This window comes from Rutidosis leptorrhynchoides, chromosome 7 (assembly GCF_046630445.1).
Source record: "Rutidosis leptorrhynchoides isolate AG116_Rl617_1_P2 chromosome 7, CSIRO_AGI_Rlap_v1, whole genome shotgun sequence".
In the NCBI taxonomy this organism is placed as follows: domain Eukaryota; kingdom Viridiplantae; phylum Streptophyta; class Magnoliopsida; order Asterales; family Asteraceae; genus Rutidosis; species Rutidosis leptorrhynchoides.
Genome location: NC_092339.1, coordinates 160,909,057 through 160,927,908, shown reverse-complemented (window position 1 = coordinate 160,927,908; position 18,852 = coordinate 160,909,057). Strand labels below are relative to the sequence as shown.

Here is an 18,852-nt window from a genome sequence, read left to right as displayed (position 1 = left end):
ACTTCGGCATGATTTGATGATGTTGCAACAAGTGTTTGTTTTGAGAACGTCATGATATTGCGGTGCCTCCATTTAGGAATACATATCTAGTTTGAGATTTAGCTTTATGTAGATCGGATAAATAATCTGCATCTGTATAACCAAACAAATCTTGTTTTGAGTTGTTAGAATAAAATAATTATAAATCAGTAGTTCCCCGAAGGTATCAAACTATTTGTTTGATCCCATTCCAATGTCTTTTGGTAGGGGCTGAGCTGAACCTTGTCAACAAATTAACTGCAAAAGAAATGTCAGATCTTGTATAATCTATAAGATACATAAGAACCTCAATTGCACTAAAATATAGAACTTCCGATCTGTTAAAATTTTCATGATCTTCGCAGGGATGAAATAGATCAGTGTCAATATTGAGTGATCTAACAACAATGAGTTTGTCTTTAAAAAAATGTTTTAAAATCTTTTCGGTATAAGTTGTTTGATGTACAAGTAAACCATTAGGCATATGCTCAATTTGCAATCCAAGGTAATACTTGGTTTTTTCAAGATCTTTCATTTCAAAATAATTCTTTAGAAGTTGAATGATTTCATAGATCTCTTTATTTGTTCATATGATGTTAAGAATATTGACATAAACAACTACGATCTCATATCCGAACATTGTTTTTTATAAAACATACGTGCAAAATAAGTTTATATTTATACCCTTTTTTTATCAAGTAGTCATTTAATCGGTTATACCACATACGTCCCGTTTGTATAAACCCACTTAGAAATCTTTGTGATTTAATGGAATATATTCCCTTGGGTTTTACATTAGATGCTTATGATACCTTAACCCTTTAGGTATATTCATATATATCACTATTAAGTGATCCATACAGATAAGTAGTAACAACATTCATGAGATGCATTTAAATAACTACCAGGTTGATTAAGTATCTAATAAGTAATTGTATCCATTACAGGAGGATAATTTTTCCTCCTAATTCATTTCTGGTCTTTGTGGGAAATATTGAGTTACAAGTCTAGTTTTGCCTTGTAACTTCATTTGCACATTTCTTTTCGGATAAAAATTCATTTGTATCCCATACGTTTCACATCTTTAAAAGTGATAACGATTGATCCGAAAACTTTTCTTTTATCGAGCGATTCTAATTCAGCTCTTATTGCTCCTTTCCATTGAGCTCAATCATGTCCATTTTGTATATTCAATGACAGATTTTAGTTCCAGATCATCATCTTTATTCATGATGTCATTGTAACATTATATGAAAATATCTCATAGAGATTTTAGTTTCATTTCGGTTCCATAATATTGCATAATTTATCGCAATTTTAGTATTTACATTTATCAATATCCTCTGCAGAAGGAATATTGATATGTGGTTCTTCTTGAACACTTTCTCTTACCTCATTATCAGCTGATTTTCTTTTTCGAGGATTTTTATCTTCGGAACCAATTGATCTTCCACGTTTGATGCGTGGCAAAGACTCAACAGTGACATTATTGCCAGCTTTTGGAATTTCAGTTCGAGCTGGAGCATTTATCGCTGGTATATATGATTTAGTCACTTTTTTATATCTGTAAATGCATAAAGTAATTAATTTGCAAGTTCTTGCATATGCATTATTTTTGAACTTTCGTTTCACATTCTTTTGTGCGAGTTCAATATACCTTAATTGATGTTCACATCATGAAGCATCATTTTATTTTTTATTTTTATTTCTCCCCCTAATCTAGGGAACAATGTTTTATTAAAATGACAATCAGCAAAACGTGCTGTAAAAACATCACCCATCATGGGTTCAATATATCTTATGATTGAAGATGTTTTATATCCAAAATATATTATCATCTTTCTTTGAAGAACCATTTTATTGTGTTGTGGTGATACAATTGGAACATACACTGCACAACCAATGTTTTAAGGTAGAAAATATTTGGCTCTTGGCCAAAATCAAGTATTAAGTGAAAATATTTACGACTTCCACATGGTATAATGCGAATTAATGTCGCAGCATGTAAATTTACATGTCCACATATAAATATTGAGAGATTTGTACTCATTATCAATTGTCTAGTTATTAGCTGTAAGCGTTTATCTATTGATTCAGCTAAACCAATTTTGTGTATGCACATGAGCAACTGGATGTTCAACAACAATCCCCGTAGATATATAATGATCATTAAATGCTTGAGATGTTAACTCACCAGCATTATCAAGTCTCATCCTTTTAATGGTGTAATCAGAATAATGTGTTCTCAATTTAATAATTTGTGCAAGAAACTTTGCAAATGCCATATTACGGCTTGATAATATACAAATATGAGACCATCCGCTAGATGCGTCTATTAGAACCATGAAATATCAAAATGGTTCACATGATGGATGAATTGGTTCATATATCTTACCTTGAATTCTTTCAAGAAACATTTGTGATTCTTTTTTACAATATACTTTTCATTAATCACCATATGTGCTTTCCATTAATCACCATATGTGTTTTTTTTTTTTTTTTTATAAATCACCATATGTGTTTTTTTTTATCATATATCCTTTTCACCATATACGCTTTTAATCATATGCGCTGTGTTTTTCACCATATGCGCTTTTAATCATATGCGATTTTCATCATATGCGTTGTGCTTTTCATCATATTCGCTTTTTATCATATGCGCTTATCATATGCGATGCGCTTTTTATCATATGCGCTTTTTTATGTGAATAGTAAATTAATTAATTTCGTTTTACTATTCATATGAATTAATTTAGATTTACTATTTTGTTAATTGAGTAATATATATATACATCATATACTTGTGACTCCGAAGGCTCAAATGAATTTGACCATATAGTTATACGTTGTACCTTGCACATTAATTTTCAGTAGAAGCTTTAGATGCATATTATTTTCAGTAGAAGCTTTAGATGCACTTTTTTTTTTAATCACCAAATACCACAAACACTTTGTTTGCGTTTGTTCATAGTCATCAATGAAAACCATTTTCTTTAATTTTATTTTATACAATAAAATTAACGCATCATTATTCTTTTCAAAAACAATAATCTATTGTTATTGTTCACTTGTGCCATGTTTAACAACAAAAGTCAACAACCTCTGTCTTGTTTGTTGTGGCAACCAAAAACAACCTTTGCTTTTGTTACCGAGAATCCAAGACCAAAAAACAATTAATTTTTAATTAATCTTTTATCAAAACCATAAATGATTTTATTGATCTACGTTGATATGGCCATAAAGAATTGACGGCTGACCTACTTTTGTAAGTGTATTTCGGCTATCATCCCGAAAACGCACAACGACCTTTTTTTTTTTATGAACTATTTGTTTCATATCTAGCTTAGGCAATTATTGTGAACATTTGGTCCCTATAAGAGCATTTATTTTTTAGACTTTTAGTTGATTTGTACTTGTCACAATTAGGGATAGCACCCGCGGGTCGTGGATGCGGATCCATTGGATCCATCACCCGTACCCGCGGATTTTTTTTAAGAGACATCCAATTGAACCCTTGTTCGTTGAAACAATTTGACTATATTTTTACTCCCCATTATTAAACGGGCCATTTTGATGCACACTCTTAAAAAAATAATTTGTTTTTTAAGTTTTATTATTCAACCTCCTTTTTTCAACGGTCACGTTTTTAACAAAACATTTGACAAGTTTGGAAAAAAGTTTTTTATTGATTATCATCAAAAGTTTTCTATTGTCACTCTACTGGATGGAATTATGGCATACAACCAAAATTGCAACCCAACACTACATAAGAACAAAAAGGTTGTTTTTAATTAACATATGTATATGTGTTAAACTCGGAATAATAATAACTTATTTTAGAAAATTAACATAAGACATGTTGAAACATTTTTGTCACATTTAGCTCATCAAGTCTAATACTTATCATTGATAGATTTTATCACGTCTAGGAGATGTTTACTTTTTTCTTGTATTAAGTCCTACTTTCATTTACCTTTGTTTGGAAAAAAGTTTTTTTTTTTACTTTGCTTTCCCCCTTTCTGTAAAACTCATTTAAACACTTTCTTTGTTTTTTTTTTTTTTTAAAAAAACTTCCTTTTTTTTACGTTACCCGTAAATTATAAATATATAAAAAAAACTTTTTGTTTAAATTTTTTTTCTAGTTTTTAAAAGGCCACTTGACCAATTTTTTAATTCTTTCACAACACCTGATATCGTGATCGTGACCTTTCACCAAAGCAAGAGATATTCTTGATAAACTAAACACGGACTCGTGTTTGAAATTGTCGGTCACAAAAAAATTCATTTGATAAAAGTATATATTTTTTTTTAGTTATAGAAGGAGACCACTTCATTTTCAATACTTCATTTTTGGCAAAAAACTATTCCATTTTACCATCCCTTTTTTTTCTTACTTTAACTTTTAAGATATACTTTTAATAAAAATACAAACTACTTTTTCTTATTTTAACTTTTAAGATTTACTTTTAATAAAAATACAAACTACTTTTTGTATTTTAACTTTTAAGATTTACTTTTAATAAAAGTACAAACTACTTTTTCTTATTTTAACTTTTAAGATTTACTTTTAATAAAAATATAAACTATTTTTTTATTTTAACTTTTAAAATTATAAATTTAAGAATAAACATTAGTATGCATGAAATAAATAATGATTAATTGCATAAATAATCATAAATGTTAGATAACATATAAAGACCCCGTCGTATTCGTATTGATCGGAATTAATCTCGACCCATGGTACCGTGTTGTCAAATGACGTGTTGCGTACATAAAGTACCGTGTTGTCAAATGACGTGTTGCGTACAATCATGAGGTCTTATTAACATAAATATAAATGTTAGTGAAGTTAATAAGAGTTAGATTACAGAAAATATAATTCAGGTGGTATAACCGACCATATATAACTTAAATAACATAAATATAAATGTTAGTGAAGTTAGTAGAAGTTAGATTACAGAAATATAATTCAGGTGGTATAACCGACCATATATAACTTAAATAACATAAATATAAATGTTAGTGAAGTTAGTAAAAGTTAGATTACAGAAATATAATTCAGGTGGTATAACCGACCATATATAACTTAAATAACATAAATATAAATGTTAGTAGTCCAAAATTTGATATATTCGAGTCTGAAAATTATTAATAATTTCATACCTTGATTAGTGATTCGTGATCGTTTGAGATATCTTTTAATTACACTAAACTTTTCGTGCTGATAACGTGTTATAATTCAGTAGGCTTATAACTACCTTTAATGGTTATAAGAACAAAGAGAGAAAAAGAGAGAAGAATGAGAGAAGAAATATTGATATTGATATTTCAAGAGAAATGGTGTACCTTAAATGGTTACCATACATGTCTATTTATAGTATAAAATATTACTATGCAAGAAATATAATAATAATAAAATTAACATCCAATCTAGATATTTTATAACACAATCTAGATATTTTATAACATAAATATAATAATCGGATCCATTTTTCTTGTGATAACAAACAAAATGGTGTCAAGTGAGATTAATCAAAAGAACAATAAAAAGTGAAAAGTTATATTATAGGAATGATAAAAAGAATGGTAAAAAGAATAAAAAGGTACTCGTATTTTTTTAAGAATGGTAGAAAGGGTGAAGACAAGCCAGCTCCCCTATGTGGCTATGTACAAGTACAAAATACAATTTTGTCTAAAGTTTTGCCGTTCTAAAGAAAAAAAAAAAAAAAAAAAAAAACAATTTTGTCTAAAGTTAATTTTTAACTCGCAATCAAATTATTTGGTATACCAAAAACTCATATTTAACATTAAATTGTGTATAGGGTTATAAATGTAAAACTAGTGAAATGACCCGTAAAATCACGGGTTTGTTTAAACGAAATAGTTTAATGATGTGTTTTAGGTATTAGTTCAACGTAAATGTTAAAGTTATTTAGTTTAATGACCCGTGGAACCATAGAGTTCGATTAAGAAACCCGTCAGCTGAACATTTCATCAAACACCTAAAATGCATATTAAACAATTCTAATCATAAGAGATAATATTGGTTGTCTTTTTATTTTAAAAGTGTAAATTAAAATTTAAATTTAGAATTTGTTTTCTTCTGCCTAGCTTTTATAACTTCTCGTACTTAATTCAAAATAATTAATTAAAATAATTTAAAATTATTTAATTTTAATAATTAAAATAATTATTAATAAAATTTAATAATAATAATTAATTAATAAGATTTAAATTTAATTCAAAAATATTTAGATTAATGAAATCACCCACAATGCTTAGATTTTTTTTTTTTTATACTTAATAAAGGAATTAGCTTAATAATAACATCATTAATATAAAATTTTAATACTGTATTAACTATATAGATAGATAAATAGATATCCCGCTTGCCATATACATAATAACATGCATAAAAGAACAATAATCCCATCCGATAAATTCTCATCCATATTCTTAGCCCCACAAATGCTTCCTAAATGTTAGCCATCACTGATGACGACCAGAACCGGTTGCCGGAACCGAACGAACCGGATACGGCAACCCCAAGAGTACTGTCAATCTTATCTTTTGTTCTTGGAAGACTAGTGAACCGGAATGAGACATTAAGTTTAAGCAGAAGTTCAAGACGGTTAGGGAAGAACTTGGAAGCATTTCATGGAGTTAGACCGCCTGCAATCACAATACCCAAATATCTAAACCGGATTTACAAGTATACAAATTGCAGCCCGGCTTGTTTTGTGGTGGGGTATGTTTATATAGACCGGTTGGTTCACAGACACCCCGGTTCACTTGTTGTGTCACTAAATGTTCATAGGCTGCTTGTTACCAGTATTATGGTGGCTGCTAAGGTTCTGGATGATGAGTATGTCCCTATTTCTATCTACTTATTTCTTATATATACCTTTGCGATACAAATTATTGCTAACCGATTATTAGGGTTGTTCATTGTTTTGGTTTTCAGTTTTCTTAGATTATTCGTTCGATTTTTCCGTTTTGAAAATTTTTGAGCCAAAATCGAAAACCGATACTATACTAAAAACTGAATTCGAATTCGATTTGGTTTCGGTTAAGACTGAGTATACCTAAAATGTCATAATTTAAACAAGAAAAAACATAACAAATCGAATTTAAATTCAAATTTTGATTTTAACATCGGTTATTCATCTATGTATATTATTAGTTAAATTCGGTTTTGAATTTGATTTATAACAGTTCAACCGAAACCGAATATCGAATTCAAATTTATAAATAAACTGAAACTGAATTGAAAATTGAATTCAAATTCGATTTTATTTTTTTTCCGGTTTTCATTTCATTATGTTTTCGGGTTAATTAATTTGAAACTATTGAACACCCCTATATTCTTATCCTAACAAATTGGCTGCTAGTAAAATTAATTTGAATATTTAGAATGCTTTTAAGCAAAGAAAAAAAGAGCTGATTTATATGTAATAATTTTGTGTTACCACAAATATACATATGGTTATTTATGGTTTATTAAAAACAGGCATTACAACAATGCATTTTACGCTCGAGTTGGAGGGGTAACGAATGCAGAGTTAAACAGGTTAGAATTGGAGTTCCTTTTCATGTTGGATTTTGATCTCACTGTTACTTCTCGTATTTTCGAGAGTTACTGTCTGCATTTGGAAAGGGAAATGTTAATGTGGAACGGAACAATGTTAAAGATCGAGAGCGGAATTCATTCAAACGCCATTGAAGATATTGCTGAAATTTCTGTGGAAGATATGGAAAGTTTCTCTTCCCCTGTTTCTAATGGTGGACTTACCTGAAAACTAAGATATGAATATCTACATATTGTAAAATGATGAACAACATTTTTTCTAACGATATTTGTTGATATTTGAATTTATTGTATGATTCTATGTTAAGCCATCACAAGATGATTGGAACCCGCAACCGACTTATGTAATTTAACCGTTTTAAATGTATTTTTTATTGATATAAATTTCATTAAATAATATATAGCACAAATAAATAAAGATATTTTAAGTCAAAATTACTAAAATAAAAATCTCGAAAAGTCAGAACTTCTATTTTGAGAGTTTGAGACAGATGGATAATTTGAACTTAATGTATGGTTCTATATTAAGCCATCACAAGATGATTGGAACCCACAACGAACTTATGTAAATTTAAATATTTTATATTCAAGTTTTCTTACACCTCATCTTTCTCATATGCATTTAAGGCTGACTTTGCGGTTGCAACGATATCCAAGTCTTGTAGACGTGTGAAACGCTTAAGGGCATAGTGAATTTTAGAATAAACATCATGTTTTAGTTTTAAAAACTATTGAACAGTAGAAATTGCAGAAAATAATTTAAAACTTCTTCGATACAAAACCGTTAATGCGTAGTTTTACTAGCAAATAGACCGTTGTGTCCCTTATTGTGCCTGTACTTTGTTGCATCAACATAAAGTTGTTCGATACGTTATGGAATCAAAAGACACTTAAGGAGCTACCATTACGTTATAAGGAATAGGGCAGAGGATAACCATGAACCAATAACCAGACACAAACCAATGAACTTTTTACAAAAATTTGAAGAATGAAAGCAAAATAAATAAAAGTTCATATATATGCTGCAAAAAAGAACAGTAGAATATGCATTTTCCTAGTGAAAGAGTCAATCAATATCCACATCCAGCATCTCATCATCATCGTAACCATCATCATCATCAGCAACATCATCGTAACCATCATCATCATCATGAACCACATCCACACACTCATCTTTCTCTTTGTACTGTAACCATAATCCAATGACAAACATCAGTCACTTTGCATATCACACTTCATTTGAATGGTGATGATATCATATTACACATATGCATTCCAATTTCCAATACAAAAGTAATGGGCAGTTTTCTTCTACCTAGGGGGTTTATATTTTGTTATGCCTAAATGATAGTCATCTATCCACTTAAAGTTATAATAATACTCAACATAACACATATTTTTAAGGAAAACGGTTGCGAATATTTGTTACTACATCTTTAGAGTTTCCTTTGATGATTAAAATAATAATTAAAATAATAATATTTGTTCTTCTTAATTTGACCTTAAATCTCAAACACAGTGAAGCAGAATATATGTTGGCATCCAAGCAAAGGTATGTGATTTTCTCAAGAGTAAAAAAATACTTCATAAATGTTCAAAAATAATATCTTAAATAGAAAAGAATATACAATAATCAGTATCTACAATTTTAAGAAACACGAGTTAAATAGTTAAAGGTAGTGTATCTCATAACAATGGACAACCTCCATATCAAAATGCCTAATTATTTCCTAATACTAATAAATGTAAAAACTATCAACTGATACCTTATATGAGGCAAGCTTAGATTTGGCAAGATGTAGGATTTTGTTAGTAAAAAAACTTCATAGTTAATCCCCTAGTCACTACAACAACAACAACAATACCCAATTCCACTAAAGTGGAGTATGGGGGAGGTTAGATGTAGACAGTCTTTTCTCTACTCTAGAGTAAAAGGGAAGTCATTCCTCCCCCCACGGATACCTATCGGTCCGCGGGTAAAAGAAGTCGTCCCTCCCTATACTTTAGGGCAGAGAGGCTGCTTCCCAAGGACCTCCGGCCAGCAGAACCATGAAATCCGTTAAGTGAAGTAACTAAATGCAAGTAAAGTAAAGTAGATAAAAGGAACCTTACCGTGGAAAATGTAAAGGTAAGTATGGCATGTAACAAAGTAAAGTAAAAGAACATATAAGTGAAAAAAGTAAGTGTCAAGTATGCAAGTATAACAAGCAATGTAAGTATAAAATGTGTATGTAAGCATGTAGGTATAGAGCATGTAGTTATACAATGCAGTATAAAACATATAAGTATACAATGTAAGCATAAAGACATGTAGCATGTAAATGTAAATACGTGTAATTTAATGCGATATAATGTAATGCGACATGTAACGGTATAGTGCTATAAGGCAAGTAAATAAGTATAATGTAATGCACACAACATGTTGGGATATGCTACAATAAGTATTAGTATATGAAAAAAAAAAAAAAAAAAACATATATGAAGCAAAAAAGCAAAAACATATATGAAGCAAAAAAGCAAGTAGGCAAAAGGCATACGATAAAAATATATAAAACTAAATAGAAAATTAAAAAAGAATATAAAATAAAATATATATACAACCTAGTCATCAATCCTAATTCTACTCCTCCACAAATTTCTATCAGAAGTCATGTCCTCGGTCAATAAAAGCTCCTTCATGTCAAGCTTCAGTCTATCCTCCAACCTACGTGTAGGTCTACCTCTTCTCCTTACGCCGCCAACCGTGAGGGCTTCCACTCTCCTGACCGGTGCTGTGGGTGGCCGCCTCCTTACATGGCCAAACCATCTAAGTCGTCCTTCTCTCATCTTGTTGACGATATTCCCAACTTCTAAGTTCTTTCTAAAAATTCCATTAGGTATCATGTCTAACATGGTCTTACCACACGTCCACCTAAGCATCCTCATTTCTGCCACCTCCATCCTCCTCTCTTGGGCCTTCGTCATTGGCCAACACTCCGATCCGTACAACATGGCCGGTCTAATCGCTACCTTGAAGAATTTCCCCTTCAATTTAAGGGGTATCTTCTTGTCGCACAAAACCCCTTTCGCAGCTCTCCACTTCAGCCATCCTACTCTTATACGGTGAGACACATCATCATCTATCCTTCCCGATTTGTGTAGCATTGATCCTAAGTATCTAAAGGAATCCTGTGGATGTAAGACCTGATCCCCAATACGAATATCCACAGTATCATTGTGATCTTCGATCCTCCCGTAGTCGCATCTAAGATACTCCGATTTAAGTCTACTAATCCGAAGTCCATTTTGTTCCAGGGCATTCCTCCATTGCTCCAGCCTTCTGTTTAGCTCATCCTGGGATTCCGATACTAAGACAATATCATCGGCAAAACTCAAGCACCAAGGGATACTCCCTTGTATCCTATGAGACAGGTCGTCTAAGACTAAAGCGAAAAGAAAAGGGCTAAGAGCAGATCCTTGATGTAAACCTACTTCTACTGGGAAAAACTTTGTGCATCCTACTGTCGTCCGAACGCGAGTTTTCGCCCCCTGGTACATGTCCATAATAGCTCTTATATACCTACTTGGGATACCTCTACCATTAAGGATCTTCCAAATCAACTCTCGTGGGACACTATCATAAGCTTTTTCCAAGTCTAAGAAAGCCATGTGTAGGTTCTTTTATTTCTCTCTATACTTCTCCATAAGACTTCTAATAATGTGAATTGCCTCCATCGAGGAGCGTCCTGGCATGAACCCAAATTGATTCTCTGACACCTTTGTCTCTCGTCTAAGCCTAGTCTCAATCACTCTCTCCCATAGTTTCATGGTATGGCTAAGTAACTTTATACCTCTATAGTTACTACACGTCTGTGCATCCCCTTTGTTCTTGTAAATGGGAATAACCTCGCTCAGTCTCCACTCCATTGGCATTTTTGCGCTTCTAAACGTCATGTTGAAAAGGTTTGTCAACCACCTAACCCTATCATCGCCTAGGCACCGCCACGCCTCTATGGGGATTTGGTCCGGTCCTACTGCTTTGTTTCTCCCCATCTTGCGTAGGGCCACTCTAACTTCCCCATGGTTGATCCTCGTGCAGAAACAGTTGTTTTGATATTGTGGGGCCATATCATAGACATGAGGTTCTCCATTCCTAGTCCTTCCCCCATCGAAAAGGGATGAGAAGTATTCTTCCCATCATTTCCTAATTTTGTCTTCCTTCACTATGCTTTGACCTGCTTCATCCTTGATATATTTGATGTTATCCAGATCCCTTCGCCGACGCTCCCTAGCTTTGGCTATCCTGTAGATGTCGTTTGCCCCTTCTTTAGAGTCTAGTCTCTTATATAAGTCTTCGTAAGCTTTATCTTTTGCACGTGTAACGGCGATCTTTGCTTCTCTCTTGGCTTCTTTATAGCTATTTTCTATGCTAGTTCTGTCTACTAGTGTACCCCCTCTAAAGGAGGTGAGCTCCCGAAACCTCCCTAGTCACTACAGAATACTTGATTCAAAACCGTGATGTTATTAGAGTCGGTGCTTTTTAACCTTCAGGTCATTTACAATATTGACATTGTGAGAGTGTAATGAAGACATTTGACTAGCGGCTAGTTCCTACTAACTTGTGCACAGTGTTGTTGAACTCGGAAATACTCGGCGAGTACTCGGTTTTGCAAATCGACAAATACTCAGTCAAACTTGGTCACACTCTGTCAAACTCGGCCAAAACTCGGGATTACTTAGAAAATCGGTCAAAACTCGGGATTACTCAGAAAATCAGTCAAACCTGGTCAAAACTCCGTGAAAATCAAAGTCAAACTTAGTCAACATCGGAGTACTCCCCGAGTAGCATAAAGTTATGTAGTACAATTGTGGAGCAAAAGTTAGAAATCATTATTATATTAATTTATAAAAAAATAACAGTCTAACCTGCAGGTACGCATTCCCTGGAACTGGGGGAGGTGGTGGAGGTGGCAACACTGTATTGTCAACTGTGGAGTCTTCTTCAACTCTGGTCGGTGAGTTATCTTTTGCATCGAGTTTTTCATCCTCAGCCACTTCAAAAGCTTCATCCATCATATTTGCTACCATTCGAGATGAGTTAGTATCCTTAACCTGATCATTAAACATGATTACGACAACTGTTTTAGAAAAGCTGCAAATAAATCACTACCCTCTATTTTCAGTCTATTTAAGGGACAATGTTTCTAATTAGCGATCGAAGCAGTAACACTTTCTCTGAAACAAATATGGAATAAAGTAAAGTCCACTTCAACTCGGGAAATTTTGAAATTGACACTAAAGCTTCAATGCGTGAGAGGCAGCACAAGTTGACAAAACACAAGTATTATTATTATTGATAGCCTAGACTGTTGTGGGCACAATGAAATAGTAAATGGCATATAATAGTGAAAATTCAACTCCGCTTATATTTTTTTTATATGCTATACTATGGTAATAACATCCGTGAAGTTGACTGCACGGTCATTATCACGTATACTCAAGATTGTAAAATCCACTGTTTGGTCGAGACTTTGTAGGGACTAGCCGGAGACCAACTTTTGATTTGACTATTTTGACCGATTATAACCGATTTTGACCAAATAAATCTGCCTTTGACTGGATAAATCCGACTTTTGACCAATTTTGACCCGCTGAACTGCGACTTTTGGTCGAAATGGCCTACTCAGCTCAGACTACTTCAAAATCACGACTAGTCGGGGACTAGGGCTAACTTTTACAACCATTTATATACTATTTCTGTGTTGAGTTACGTATACTACATATTTTGGTCTCCAAAGCTTAGCTTTCACAAACATATTGTATTTTTATTTTGCGTTGTGAAATATCATACATACTGTCTGTAGGTAGATTAAAGGAACCCAGTATTATAAAATTTTACAAAATAGAATTACATATAAAAAAGGCACCTTATCTCTTGAACGAGTGCTGGTGAAATTGCTCTGCTTTTCCTTAGGCTTGCTTCCACTAACCAAGGGTCTAACATTCCTAATTCCATTAGTGTCTTCCCTTACGTTTCCAGTGTTTGTTGTATATCTAGCATGCCTTTCAGATATCATATGACCCGAACTAAGTCGTTCTCCAGTTGCAGTTCTTGCTAGTGCATCCAAAGTAAGAATTTCTTAAAATAAACCTAATCAAAACATGCTTTCATATTTACATGGAAAACGGGTCAAGTTGGGACGGTTTGGGGAATGGGTCAAATAAAAATTTGGGTTAAAATGGGTCATGGGTCAAACAGGTCAAATTTTTAAACGAGTCTAAATGGGCCAGGTTGACTTTTTGTCTGGCCTTGTTTTAGAGGAATTGCGCTATGTTTTATTTCTTTTCAAGTGATATTAAGGGATACCTTGTTTAGATATTTCATCAGCTTCTTCCATGTGAACTCTCATCCTTTTTTTGCTTGGAGATGCCTTATGTTGATCCTTTTGTGGGCCCATTAAATGATAGCCCAACATCTCGTCTTTCCTTGGTGAAGCCTTATCGTTTGATGGGCTCATCAAAAGATGGTCCAGAGAATCTTCATCACTTAATATATTGGTGCTAATATTCTCTTCATTAGCAAGTTGATCCCCAAGCCTTTGAAGATGAGCTTGTGACCTATAAGAAAATTAGAACATTAAAAGGTAAAGGAAAAGATAAAACAAAATAAATAAATTGGGTTAGCTCTCACAGAATGTGCAAAACAGTATATAAATGTATAGTAAAAGATCATGCCTCTTCAGTTCATCTTGTATCCTTGAGTGACGAATATTTGCCTTAACAAACTTCCTAATCTTGGAAGAAATTCTGGCATATTACAAGTTATTTTTACAAGAAAACAGTAAGTGTAACTATACAGCTTAAAATTTCAAATTTCAAATGTATAACGTATAAAAGGATTAAAGATTGGCTATTATTCATCAAATACCTTTTGCATTCCTCTTTCTCTGAAGACAGTTGCTTCTCAAGCTCTTCAATTTTAGAACTTAGACTATCTGCTTCGTGTACGCTTTCTTCCAAATACATCTACACAGCATCACATTCGTTATAAGATACGCAATAATGCTAAAAACAAGGAAATAAAAAAGTATATATAATTATAATTTTCCAGTCCCAAGAAAAAGGGCCTATTGCATACATAACACACGTGACATGACTTGAAATGAAGTTATATATAAATTTAATTTTAGTGTGTGATAGCCTCCATCACAGTTTATAAGAATTACATCTGCTTTAGAAAACAGATGATATATAAACAAAAGCTTGTCGAAACGCTCAAGAAAAGAAAAACAAAAAGATCTTACCTGTAATTTATGCTTGTGATCTTCTAGGTTTTCAACTTCAGATCGCATTTGCTCCAACTAAATCATGGATTTAGAAAGAAACGCGAAAAAATAAGAGACCTGAGAGCTCAATCTTTATAAGACTAAAGTAAACTTGTGATTTGTAATTCAATAAAAGTTAAACCTGCTCATCATGATCATCCTTTGATTCTGATAATGAAGGTTTTCTATCCCTGCCTTGCCGTTCAGCCCCATTTGACACTCTCAAGCTTCCAGAAATATCACTTTCACCATCAAAGTGCGGTTTCTTTCTTTGACCCCAGTCACTAATATAAACGACATACAGAAATGTATGACAAAGTAATGTCGATTATCTCAATGAATCTGTAAAAACCTTATCCAAAACGCACCTCTTTTTACCAAATCTTGGAGAACTATGACCTTGAGATGTGAGTCGATCTCTTGAATCGCGGTCAAACGAGTTCCTACGAGGTGGGGACCGCAGTTTTCCAATCTTCTCTCGTAAATCGGCACCGCGATAATCACGCCTCCCTGCGGAAAATATGAAAAGAATATTTCCAGTAGGCTGAAGACGAATCCGCTTATTCGAATTTACATAAACCATATGGCCCTCAGTAATTAACAAAGATACAGCTGACCCATCATAACAATAACGAAAGGCGATTGAGCCTTCTTTCGAGATCCAAAGGCGGTCACGGTCCATATTAAATACACCTCTAACATAGATAAAAGAAGTGCATATATCCATGTTTGAGGTGCAACATCAAGAAAACATTTGCATAACAAATAAGATTGTAGATAATTCTTTTCTTGAAGAATATGGACATAATTTGGTCTGAAATTCTCCTTGACGTCATAGACGAAATATATAACACATATTTCATCTTCCATTCAATAGGCGAGCTCAGAGAGAAAGTAGGCCCAACTCCACCAGAGCATGCAAGTGAGAACTTTACAGAAAAGCATTTGAATACATGAAAAAACACGTCTGGTGACGCCTAAGCCACAAATCTTCGGAAAATTAGTTGTTTCACTTCGTAGATACACAAATACAAAAGAAGATGAGGTCCCCAAGAGACAAAAACTTGATTATTGATAATGAGAGACAACTTCTGGTAGATTATTTGTCTCAAAATGACAACAGATGACATATGTCTAGTCAATCAAAGATAAGTAGGGAGTTCCCTGTCCTACATATACTCAAAAAGGCATTATGGGCAGCAACCTTTTTGACTTAAGATTGATTTTAAGACATGATGAAACGGCAACCTAAAGAGCTGAAAGCTCCTTAGATAACATATCAAGGATTGAATAGCCATTCAGGGGAACAACCAAAATGCAGGCATGGGCCTACTTGTGTAATTTCAAATACAAATAGTTAGATCATTAGCTTTAAAAACCATTCAAATAAGAAAATGAGAATAAGATATATGTATAAGCTTCATCAAATGATAACAACACATATTTAATTGGATCAAACAAAAAGAAAAATCATCTATATCTGATTCTTTAGCCATCCATCCTATAAATTTCCACAATGTTGCTCATGCGTAGTATGTTAGAAGCTAGCCAAACAAAAAAATTATCATCGAATTATTATCTAACCAACAATGGTTTGGCAAATAAACTTTAGTGCGATAGAAGCTAGCAATAAAAACAAAATATCATCGCACTCAATCCATCTATCCTGTCTGATTGAGTGCACTTTCTCTCGATTCCTCTCGTTGGTATTACACGAGTTCTATCTAAGAGTGAATTTGACCTCTGCTTCCCAAGCAAATAAAATATCATCTCACTCAATAAGGGTGTAGCAATAAAAACAAAATATCATCGCACTCAATCCATCTATCATGTCTGATTGAGTGCACTTTCTCTCGATTCCTCTCGTTGGTATTACACGAGTTCTATCTAAGGGTGTAGCTGAGGATTTGACCTCTGCTTCCCAAGCAAATAATATTCAAAGCATTGTATGCACTTATATAATAATGATTGACCGCATAAGGTTACCGTATATTTGGCCAATCCTAGAACCATAACAAATCAATTATTCAAAAAAGGCAAGAGAATAAATACAGAAAACACTAGTTTTAAGAACATATCTTTTCCCATACAATTATTCAAAACTCATACCATTGCAATTAACAAACTTAACCGTTTGTTCAACATTCTCTAACAAAATTTTATGACGTCATTACTTAATCAATTACTCGTCAATAAACAACACTGGATGTTATATGTGGCTCAATTATACGAAACCCTAACATCCTGATACATCTATTATACAAATTTAGAATGAATAATATGAATAACATATAAATGGAAACATGGATAAGAAATTGAAGGGAGTGAACAGTATTCGTACCATTAAATGAGGAGGATGAAGAATTAGGTTTATTAGAATTATGATTATTATTATGATTATAGCGACGGAGCTCAGCGTCACCATGTGCGAAAGAACAGTTGTGACGATTGCAAAGACCTTTTCTATACTGAAGGCATATCCTCGTTTTAAAAACCTTCTGTCCAGCCATTATCTAATTCGATTTCACAACTATCTATCTATCTATCTATCTATGCAATTTTTGTAGTTTCCTTGATGATATATACACAGACACGAAAGAAGATGAATTAAGTGTGGTCGATCACTCGATCAGTCAGCGAACCGCCGGTTTAGGCCTAGGGCAAAATTAATTATTTTGTTTTGATTTGATGAAGGTTTAGATAATATTTAATTTAATACTATATTTTTTTGGGAAAAAAAAGAGAGTTAGATATAGATATTAGACATAGACATAGATGATAACTAGAAACAAATTCGACCGCGCGTTACTGCGGTTATATTCGACGCGCGGTCGAATTTAGATATACGTTCTTTGGTACCTAACATATCTAGTAGATTGGGTTGTTTGTTGGACGTGTATGTATGTAATATAGCCCGAAATATTTAGTGTTTTTTTAACGATGTCCGTTTCGCGTATAGTTAGTCGCGTTGTGTTCGTAAAATTATTTCGAGTTAAGCAGTGGTCTCGGGAAAATTTAACTCGCACGCACCCAGCGAGAATATAGGGCCCGTTATCTAGTGTTTTTTTAACGATGCCCGTTTTCGCGCATACTTAGTCCCGTTGTGTTCATTAGATTTTTTCGAGTTGAACGGTGGTCTCGGAAAAATTTAACTCGCACCGAGCGAGAAGATATGAAAGGACCTGTCCTAATCCATCCGGACGAAGTCCATATCGATTATAAATGATTCACAACAGTTGATTACATCGCGAGGTACTTGACCTCTATATGATACATTTTACAAACATTGCATTCGTTTTTGAAAAGACAATCTTTCATTACATCGAAAGTTGACGACATGCATACCATTTCATAATATATCTAACTATAATTGACTTAATAATAATCTTGATGAACTCAACGACTCGAATGCAACGTCTTTTGAAATATGTCATGCATGACTCCAAGTAATACCTATTGCACAGCGGAAGATTTCTTTCGTACCTGAGAATAAACATGCTTTCAAGTGTCAACCAAAAGGTTGGTGAGCTCATTAGTTTATCATAAATAATCATTTCATAATCTTAATAGACCACAAGATTTCATATTTCCATTTCTCATAAATAAGCGTCCCATACATAGAGACAAAATATCATTCATATGGATTGAACACAGGTAACCGACATTCACAATATACATATAAGAATATCCCCATCATTCCGGGATCCTCCTTTGGACATGATATAAATTTCGAAGTACTAAAGCATCCGGTACTTTGGATGGGGCTTGTTGGGCCCGATAGATCTATCTTTAGGATTCGCGTCAATTAGGGTGTTTGTTCCCTAATTCTTAGATTACCAGACTAAAAGGGGCATATTCGATTTCGATCATTCAACCATATAAAGTAGTTTCAATTACTTGTGTCTATTTCGTAAAACAGTTATAAAAACAGCGCATGTATTC

At 33.2% G+C, this 18,852-nt stretch overlaps 2 protein-coding genes across 2 annotated transcripts; one reads left to right on the top strand and one right to left on the bottom strand.

Moving 5' to 3' along the window:
• The first annotated feature begins 6,423 nt into the window (after positions 1 to 6,423).
• On the top strand, positions 6,424 to 7,991 carry LOC139857722 (cyclin-U1-1-like). The gene is made up of 2 exons (XM_071846546.1): positions 6,424 to 6,883; positions 7,529 to 7,991. The coding sequence occupies exons 1-2, from the start codon at positions 6,498 to 6,500 to the stop codon at positions 7,812 to 7,814; spliced, it is 672 nt and encodes a 223-aa protein (XP_071702647.1). The 5' UTR covers positions 6,424 to 6,497; the 3' UTR covers positions 7,815 to 7,991.
• A 552-nt stretch (positions 7,992 to 8,543) lies between these two features.
• LOC139857288 (zinc finger CCCH domain-containing protein 40-like) lies at positions 8,544 to 17,579 on the bottom strand. The gene is made up of 10 exons (XM_071846023.1): positions 17,252 to 17,579; positions 15,279 to 15,420; positions 15,053 to 15,194; positions 14,890 to 14,946; positions 14,514 to 14,611; positions 14,321 to 14,392; positions 13,953 to 14,203; positions 13,513 to 13,700; positions 12,512 to 12,697; positions 8,544 to 8,792 (listed from the first exon to the last, which is right to left on the bottom strand). Exons 1-10 carry the CDS (start codon positions 17,418 to 17,420, stop codon positions 8,673 to 8,675), a joined length of 1,425 nt encoding a protein of 474 aa, XP_071702124.1. The 5' UTR covers positions 17,421 to 17,579; the 3' UTR covers positions 8,544 to 8,672.
• Between the last annotated feature and the right edge of the window lie 1,273 nt (positions 17,580 to 18,852).